Source organism: Vollenhovia emeryi, unplaced genomic scaffold, assembly GCF_000949405.1.
Source record: "Vollenhovia emeryi isolate VEMERY1.0 unplaced genomic scaffold, V.emery_V1.0 DF939168.1, whole genome shotgun sequence".
Lineage (NCBI taxonomy): Eukaryota > Metazoa > Arthropoda > Insecta > Hymenoptera > Formicidae > Vollenhovia > Vollenhovia emeryi.
The window spans coordinates 756,859-766,733 of record NW_011967198.1 but is presented as its reverse complement, the minus strand read 5'-3'; the positions used below and the strand labels follow the sequence as shown (position 1 = coordinate 766,733).

At 45.6% G+C, this 9,875-nt stretch overlaps 2 protein-coding genes across 2 annotated transcripts in view; one reads left to right on the top strand and one right to left on the bottom strand.

Moving 5' to 3' along the window:
* The window catches only part of LOC105564123 (lysyl oxidase homolog 3), a 7,458-nt gene extending 5,434 nt beyond the window's left edge, over positions 1–2,024 (bottom strand). The window contains exon 1 of the mRNA XM_012016273.1: positions 1,439–2,024. Coding sequence (XP_011871663.1) covers positions 1,439–1,640 — 202 coding nt within the window. The 5' untranslated portion in view covers positions 1,641–2,024. The remainder of the gene's footprint in view (positions 1–1,438) is intronic.
* Positions 2,025–9,230: 7,206 nt separating this feature from the next.
* The window catches only part of LOC105564122 (G protein-coupled receptor kinase 5), a 43,799-nt gene continuing 43,154 nt past the window's right edge, over positions 9,231–9,875 (top strand). Inside the window, exon 1 of the mRNA XM_012016272.1 lies at positions 9,231–9,286. The gene's annotated coding sequence lies outside the window, so the exon portion shown is untranslated. The remainder of the gene's footprint in view (positions 9,287–9,875) is intronic.

Here is a 9,875-nt window from a genome sequence, read left to right as displayed (position 1 = left end):
TTCCCGTTATGCCCCGGGTTCCCCTAATCGTGGAACAACATGGCACTTTGAAGAATTTTATGAGTTTGTGAAATTTTACCATATATTTTACTAGTTTACTAAAATTTACTCTGAAAACTGTAATCGTGGAACAACATGGCACTTTGAAGAATTTTTGTGAGTCTCTTGAAATTTTACCATACATTTTACTAAGTATAATTACTAGTGAAAAGTATGGTAAAATTTTAAAAAACTCACAAAATTCTTCAAAATGCCATGTTGTTCCACGATTACATGGTTTTCAAAGTAAACTTTAGTAAACTAGTAAAATGTACGGTAAAATTTCGAAAAACTCTCATAAAGTTCCACAAAGTGCCATGTTGTACCACGATAACATAATTTTCGGGATAAATTTTAAGAGAAACTTCTCCCCTTGTATGTTTTTAATCCACAATTTTGAAAATTGATACTTTCCCAGTTGTACCAGTTTATTTGATCGCTTCAACCGAACGCTTTAAGCTTCGAGCTTCAGCTAACACTTTTATCGCCGCTGTTTAATATCGCTTACGCCTGGCTCAATAAAACACGGAAGGAGAATCGCGTGGGCAATCGCGCGGCCTTCTGTCTTAACAATACACGAAGAGCGTCCGGCAATGCCGGCCGGCATCGCGGGGATCGCGACCCTATTTTACGGTCTGATTTTACGGTGACCATGTTATCCGGCGATTCCCAGTATTGCGCGTACGTACGTGACGTATGGCGCTCTGACACATGGTCGTTGGCATAAATCTTCCTCGAGTTGACCTCTTTTTAATCGTCATCGCGCGAGAACGACTTGAGCGGCCGCGCGATAAAACTCGCGCGCGCGCGAGCCTCGCTCTTTATCCCCGCGACACGGAGCGGGAAAAGAGGGGAAAAGAGAGAAGGAGATTTATAACCCGTTTATATTGCAGCCGCGCGCTTTATCGCGGGGAAAATATCAACCCCGAACGAGTTGCGCGTCGCGCTTTCATCCCGGTCGGATTTACGAGACGCGGGCGCGCGCCTCATTGCGATACGTCGTCTCGTCGGTGTACAATCGATACGCTCGGTCGCGTCGGTCTGTCGTAATAAGAAAATCGAGAGGATGCTCCCGTAATTGATTAGTGCGCCAATTGATCCGACTGAACGACAAAGTTCCTTTGTTCCGCGTACGTCACCGCGCTCGCCGCGCGTCTCTCATCGATTCGCGTTATTCTATGCGGGATGTATCACCCCGGAATAAAACGAGAGAAAACTCGAGCGGGAGAGCGCCGCGTTATTATTGCTGCTATCGTCGCATTTATCCGTCTATTATTCACGCGAAGCCGAGCCCCGGCGATTTCAAAGCGACGCTTCTATCAGCGAGACCGCTCGATCGTCGACAAATATGAAAATTTTTCACGGATTACGTCTCGCGTAAAATGGGTTTTCCCAGCACCTTCGCCAGCATGCTCGCCTCCTACCAGCTTCACCGCTCCCTCTAGCTTCTTCAACTTTCGGAAGTCCTGCCCTGGTCTCCTGACTACGCGCGTTTCCTCCTCGTGGCTGCTGATCCACGTGGCGTTGTCGCTCGTGCAAAAGTCAAGTAACAGCACTATCAAGCTAAACGCGATTTCCACTCGTTGCAGTTGCGAACTCATTTTTTTCCCCTTACGTTTTGGAAGCTTCAACGTTATCAATCGCTACCAGTCCAATCGTCATTTGCACGACTCACACGTATCGTCGTTCGACATTGCACGCGAGATTTTGAAAACGCGAGGAGTTCCCGACGAGCACTCGCGGTTCGATCACACTTTCCTCGGCCTGTTCTCTCGCCACGACGGGCAGCGGAGAAACAATTGTACCAAAATCGTACACGCACTTTTCGCATACGATTCCGCGGGCTACTGCTCGCGCAACCCGTACGCAATGCGTTCGCTCCTTGTCCCGTAACGCACGCTTATAACGTGACGCCGGCTTATAAGATCATAGGCGGTCCAGATGGCGGATCGTTTCTTTTCTCGCGTCGCCGATCTCTTCCTGAATGATTTATAAGCCGTAGCCCCGACGACCCGTTTAACCCCAGAACCTTAAACGTCTAAAACTTATGTAAAGCCTAGACACGAGTAAAGTTTACCCGGCACATTTTCGTTTGCTCGTAATTCCCGGAAAAAATGATCGAAATTCAACGCTCTTTTATTTTTTTTAATCGACGTAGGAAACATCGAAAGAGATTATTCTGTTAATATTTTTGCGATTGCGTGAAGTTGGAAAAAGTTACAAGAAAAAAAACGGAACACATTTTTCTATAACTCACTTTTCTTAAAATTAGCCCGAGCAAATTTTATTTCGACTGGTCCGACAGTCCCCCTTTTATATCGTCCAGTAAGGGACTAACGCTTTTTCGTCATTCCGAGAGTTTTTCTATTAGACTTATTTTACAGGATCAAACGTGCTCCAAAATTCGTAACGCAGCTATTCTTTTAATTTGGAAGAAATTATTATCATGTATTCTACAAATTATAAAATGACGACGAAGTAGTACAATTTTAAAGAGAGATGCGCATACTTTTCTATATGAAAATGATAATTTCAGTTACAGCGATTCGAAATTATTACATAACGATAGCGGTGTATAAGAGGGACGGTGTTTTAAATAATTAACATCAGAGTTTTTTATTGACCGTATCTGGCAATTTTATTGATACAGAAAATTTATTGCGAAAAATATTACCTCAATCAGGGTTTGAATCTGGATTTCCCTACACTCTAGGCGGGCGTCTCAACCAATTCGACCACCGAGGCATATAAATAATAATTTTAAATAATTGCTGAAAAGATCTTTCAAGATATTGAAACAAATGTAGGTGAAACTTGGAGGAGCGATCTAAATTCAAGCGTCAGAGCAGAATTAGTTTTCTCCGTACTACGAATCAAACTCCATTTTAGAGAGAAGGATCAGAGTTGTTTGTTATTGTTTCTAGGATTTGCCGGTTCACTCCACGTTTGTTCGCGTGGGCGGAAGCTGCGTTCTACTTCCGAAAAATTCACACCAGATTGGCCCGCCGGTATCGACCGGTCTTTGTGACTTCGCGAATGAATGCGATGCGTGATGATTGATGCTGGCGTGAGCGCGATTCGAAATTGACCGTTTATAACGTTTCAGGTCTCGTAACGTCGCGGAAACGGGCGGCATATTGTTTCGTCGTGCACGTAGATGAGAATCAACTAGTTTAAGTCTCAATTACTACGGTTAAATTCGGGCAATCGTGATGAGGTCACGTCGCGACCCCAATGATAAATTGCGGTAATGGTACTTGGAAAACAATTTTAACTTTCATTGCTTACCTGTATTCGCGGAGGGGACATCGTACCTCCATACGAAAGTCTGATGAGGGGGACGTAAAGAAAAAGATAAATAAGATAATAAGCTCTAACCATTCGAGCGCTTGCTCCGATAATCTTTGCGGGATATCTTGAAGCAGGGTTTGACCCCGTTATAGTACTCGAAAGCGGTACGTCTATATATCTATATCGCAGTGGCTTTTCAAGATAGGATATTTCATATACCGCAATTTATCATCGCCCCATGTTGAAGAGCATTAAAGTCTAATAGACAGAAAATAAGAGCAGTAAGATAAGATGGATGCAATAATCTATAAAATAGCAGAGCGGAATCTCGTGGACCCGACAATTTTAACCTTCTTAGTTAAAGCTGTCCAACGTAGAGCATCGCTAAATCCAAGAGCCGAGGGCCGTTTTATCTTTTGTGTTAATTACCGAATGCCGGGCACAGTGAAAGTACGTGCCACCATTATTTCTTTTCTTCGTTTGTTATTATTACAGAATTTGTCGTCAAGTATTCTGTCCATATTCAAATTGCCTAGCGTCTAATTTCACGGGTCCGAAACCGATTTCACACATCCTTATCGCGCGCAGATGCGTCACGTTCTATCTCGTGTTTTTTTCATTATCAGCGGGGCCGTCCCGATAATATACGCGTCCCGAGTAAGTGCACTCGCGTGTTTTCTCTTCCACTCTGATCTATTGGACGCTAATTTTGGTGTCATCATCCGTCGCGGTAGGTGGAGAGCTCGATCTATAAAAAAAGCAGTTTAGAAAGCCTCCGGTATGTGAGACACGGTTCTCGTCACTCAATACATATCATTCGTAATTATTGCGCAACCACCCGTCGGAGATCGCAGGCTTTATACTACATTAAGTGGAATGCCGGCGAGAAAAACCGAAGGGTATGTTGCGTTAGATAAATCACTTTTATGACATTAAATGTTTGAGTTTTTGGACAAAATTTGTTACAAATTTTGGATCACGTTTAGACTAATAGTAATTCCATATCGGGTAAATCGAACGAAGGGAGAGCATCGTGTTTTGACCCTGTTAATATATAGCTGAAACAAAGGGAAAAAAAATTTTTAAAAGTCGACCAGACTGGCACAAAAAGTTATCTTTATTTAAGTTCCAACGTTTCGACCTCTTTATCGGGTCCTTTTCACAAGTACAATCTGGAAACAAATTTCAAATGTACATACCGCAATACAAAGAAAGGAACTTTTGGTATGTACATAAGTCCTATTGTATTATAAAGGAGAAAAATACCTAATGTTGACTGAACAATTTAATTTGTGCCGAAACAGAAGTTTATGAGTCTGTGGCAGCAAATTCATAATGTCGTATCTAAAATTATTACGGATAAAGATAAATAAATAGACAAATAGTAAGATAATAAGTCAGAGAAATAAATTAATTAAGTGTAAGAGTAAAAAAAACAGTCAAAAAGTAGATGAAAGTAAGGTAATAAGTTAGAGAAATAAGTTAATTAATAAATGAGTTTAGTGCAAGAGTGAAAAAAGTAAAAAGGCAAGGGCTCGTGGACTCACATGTCTCGGTAGTCAGTGGATTTTTAATAGCGATGTCAGTTTCTAAAATTTTCGAGCAGCAACCGTACGTTAGTGGATCTCGAATAAAACCGATTAGCAAACACGATAGGTGAAAGGGCGAGTTAAACAGACTTTACAATTCTATCGTATATTTGGTTTGAATTTTCAGTGTCCTGTCGGTTTAACGTAGTGTCATGTTTTTTAATAAAGAGCATTTCAGCTATTTCGCGTTTTCTCGTGGAGCGTTCACAGTGTAGAATTTACAGATGAAAAATCAGATGAAAAAAAAACACGTCTACGTGCGGCTACGATAATTTGCGCGCGATTTGAAAACACGCGTCAATTTCTCCTCCGTTCCCCGAGTGCTCGCGACCTCATCGTTGACTCGGCTGTAAAAAAAGAATTCATGTAATTCATGTAACGGGCCGCGCTTTTGACACGCTTCATTCCGTGGCGTAATCGCGCGAACGAGCGCGTGGTGAAGCAATTATCGTGTGCTATTAGTGAAAACGGCCCACGGCTAAATTCTTGACATACTTAGGTCATGAGGCGCCTCTAACGGCGAGGGATGAAGGGGTGAAGGGTGTCATCTGGCCCGTAAACCATTTCTTGCGGCACGCGACTGAAAAAAGACCATTTCTCTCTCTCTCTCTCCCTCCTTCTCTCTCTCTTTTTCTCTCTCATACAGCACAGATGGTTGCTTTCGTCACAAGCTAGGAGACGATTTGCTCGCGGCTCCTCTCTCTCTATTTCTTTATTTTCTGCTCAAGATTTTCAGCGGGCGACAATTAACTCGCACGACAGGGATGTGGAATAATAAAATTAAAAATCTGCACAAGCAATACAAATCAATTTGAACTGTGATATAACAAAATTGCGTTTTAGCAATACTTGCTCGCTTTTTATCTTCGCGCAAGACGTTCAGAGTTACGTGTTATAAGATGTATGGTATCAAACAATGGAGTGCACGCGCAAAAATGGCAATTTCAAGCAAACGTTTGATTGATGAAGCCTGTGCCAAGTATAATGCATAATCTTCTCATCTCTCTTCCCTGGCGAACTCTAGAGTTTAATTGCGACTTATCGTCGGACGGAATCAAAGACGGTTGAAAAAAGTGCCACGGCGATGAATAAGTAAAAGTTTACTATCGGCGCTCCCTGGCTGAATTATTAATGTCCAATCGATACCGGCACGAGCCTATTCGGCTGCTGTTTACGGTGCGCGCGCGCGTGTGTGTGTGTGTGGACGAGCGTGAGTAACGGGTTGTTACAAAGACTTGAATATGGAGAAGCGAAAGTGGAGCGCTTTTTTGTCGCGCCCACGACAGCGATGGATATCATGAATCGACGGCGCCGGGGATGCTGCAGGTGCTGGTTGCGGCGATTGGCGTTCGCCGTCTGATCGCAAGTGCACGTTTCACCCGATTAAGCACGCAGCATCGTTGAGCGGCTCGTCGATCGTTCGATTTGTCCGCTCGACGAGTGCCGGTTAATTCGATAATCGCGCTTTCGGTTGTCGACAATCGGCGAAATACGCGGTCAAGGAAGATCGAGGATTAATAAAGATAGCGAGGCGCCGTTCGAGGGAGGGAAGAGTGGATTTGGAAAGCGACTCGTCACGTCCGCAACTGTAGCTTAACTAATTTACGGAAATGGCCTTTATCCGGCCGTTAAAATTCAGGAGGGAGAAAGTCACGGGGGAGGGAAATAAAAGTTTATTCAATTATTCAAATTCTCGTGATATCCGCCTGAAATTCTAAACTCTAATCGTTATATCGTCGCGAGGACGATCCACGTAAATCGCGGCGGAGGCGAATTTTAAACTGAAACTGCGCGCGCCGGGTGAAGAGTTGTTTGGAAATTGGATTTCGAAATAGTTACACCCGGGCTGGAGAGCCCGGGACTTGCGGTAATTTATTTCGTTCCATGAATCTCCCTTTACGCTTACGTGGAGCGTATACGCGGGTAATACACAATGTTTAGTGTTTGTCGAGGGTCTTCGTGGGGAAGTATATCATTTTTATACGTCGTGTCATTTTTATTTGTTGTCGGGCATGTGCGCGCAAAAAACGAGTCTAGACGTTGGTGCAATATTTATTACATCGAATCGCCCGTAATCGCCTGCATATATATATCGGAGTATACGGGCTACTTTCCAGAAAAATTCCCTCGCGTACCGTCGCCTGAAATCCATCAAGAGACACCAAGAAAGATCTTGATTTCTTCCGGACATTCCAAGTGCTCTGTTTATCTCGCAAACATTCCCCGCTCCACATTTCTTGCATATTGCTCGAGTCTGGCCGCCGGCTGCTATTAGAGCAGCTCGCCAGTTTTAGCTTCCCGACCAATATAACGATAATTAATGCGTTTCCAAATGATTATTAGTTTATTATACATCTCACGCGGGCTTTAAATACTGTATCCGTTCGTTCGTATTTCGAGACGTCTTAATGATGTCTTAAGATGACGATACGCTCTGTGATTGGTTCACAACATTTTAAGATTGTATTTAAGAGGCCGCAACTTAGGTAGCACACAATATCTACAAAGTATCTTGTAAATATTTTACAGAGTTGAGAAAGTTACTTTACAAAAGTATCTGGTTACAGTTACACGTTACCAATTTTGAAGAGTAACGCGTTACCGTCACTCAAGAAGTAACGAATCGTCACTTTGCAGTTACTTTCTTGCGATGAAAATAAAAATATCAAATCCGCGTTTGAGTTGTAAAGCGTCGATAAAGGCGTTTATGCGCAAATTGCAAGGCCTGATGCGATCTGTGGGGGTTTAAAAAAATATAAAGTAACTATTAATGTAACTGACAAGTTAAGCCACAGTTACAGATGGAGAGAAAGTAACAAAGAGTTATCAAAACAAAGTAATACAATGAAGAATTAAAACGACCTAGGCTGGCAAATCTTTTATTTCAATAAAATTAAATTACGACGTTTCTACCAATAATATAGTATACTGGTCCTTTTCGTTTGTTAGTTCATCCAAGTTCTTTTCTTTTTCTAATCTACCGTTATTAATTGTCACCATATATTTTTGTAGATCTTTTGCTGTGACAATTGATGGGCGTAACGTAAGATATACTTGAAAAGGACCAACATTACTGGTCGAAACGTCGTAATTTAATTCTATTGAAATAAAAGATTTGCCAGCCCAGGTCGTTTTAATTCTCGGTTGTATTTCCCTCCTCACTGGCGACTTAGCATTTCCAAAAACTTAAAACAAAGTAACTGTAACCGTAACTTCGTTACAAGTAACGAGTTACTTTCCGACCCTGATATTGTATAAATATTGCGTGCTGTCTGGAAAAAGAGAAGAAACTGTGAATAACCGCCGTAATAAAATTACCATTAATATCGTTATTTAACAATATTATGACGATAAGCGCAAGGTACTGCCGTAGAGTTGATTCAGAAATGTGGAAACCTATTTGTACTCGACGCAGGATCACGCGAGCCGTGCCCGTAACTTTGAAACTCGCGCGCCGGCCGGCGGCGAGCAATGGCGGCCGCGTAGCGGCGGCGGTCGATACGAGGACGAGTCTAGGGACTCTACCACGCCCAATCGCGGCTGTCTGCGCCGCGCGCGGCCGGCGCGGCTGCGCGCCGTCTCACTCCCGCCAGTCCCGCCTGCGCGCGCCGACGAGGGCAGACGCGCCGTGTCCTTCTCCGCATCGCTACGCAAAGGAGCGCGCCGGCTCCCCCACCACCTAACCTCTCATCGCGGGCAGCCTCGCGCCTCGCGCCTCGCCGCCGCCGCCGCTCGCGGCACGCCAGTCAGTCGGTTTTTGTCCATCGTGCGGTGCGGCGCGCGGCGAACTGACGCCGCGAGAGAGCGACTTTGCGAGATTCACGCGATCGGACACACGCACCAGTGACGGAACCGTCGAGCGGACGTCCGCGCGCTCGTTCCGGTGTCTCGTGCCGCGACGACAGCCGCGCCGTCGCGTCGGGCGCGCGTTCCCCTCCGCAAGGAAGACAGCCGCGTTTCTCGCTCCGTCTCTCTCTCTCTCTCTCTCTCTACCAGCGGGAGGGGTTGGGGGGTGGAAAGAAGTGCGCCTCGTGGGCCCGTGCCGCGGCGGATCGTGACCGCGAGACCGGAGGCGCGCGGTCGGCCATTGTGCTTCCTTCGTGTCGCCGATTACGACCGCGCGTTATCTGTCAGCCTGAGTGCTCAGTGTCGGCTTATACCGGGTGAACCCGCGAGAGAGACGTGTACGTGCGCCGCAGCTCGCCGCCGGCTACTGTCGGAGCTACGCCACCACCGCCGCCGCCGCCGCCGCCGCCACCGCCGCCACCGCCGCCGCCGCCGCCGCCGCTGCTGTTGTCGTCATCGTCGTCATCATTGTTGTCATCGTCCTCGTCATCATTAACGGCACCTCCAGCCGAGCACCCGAGGTGAGTGAGACGGACAAAGACGAAGACGTCGCTCGTTCACGCTCGCGTTTCACGCGGAGCGAGACGCGAGACGCGGGACTCTGTCGGTAACGACGTCCCTCACCCTTTTCCCTCCCCCCCGTCGGCATCCCCGCCTCTCTCCTCTTCCCCGCGGATGACACGCTCCGTTCTGATCGCCGGGTCACGTCTCTGCCCCGCTCCACTCGAAATCGGAGGCTCCAGGTGCCCTCCCGAGCGTCCCTCGCGAGAGCCCAGCGTGACAGATCCCGAGCCGGCGAGGTAAGGCGTCTGAAAGAGGAGGGGAAGGGGGCGGCCGAAAAAAACGAGAGCCTAACGCTTTTTCTGTTCCTACACTGATAAAAAAATTTTTTAACTAAGTAAATTGATTTTCACCGAGGTAAACGTTTATTCTATTTGGTAATTATTTAGATTAACACACCCACCTCCAATAACCTTGGGCTTGACATATGTTGTCAAGGTTACCCTCCTGAGTAACGCTCAGAAGGATTTAGCCGGCGCTCGTTGTTTATTAAAAAGTTATAAAGAAAAGAAGTTTCGCAAATGCTATGTAGTTCACGATATCATGTAC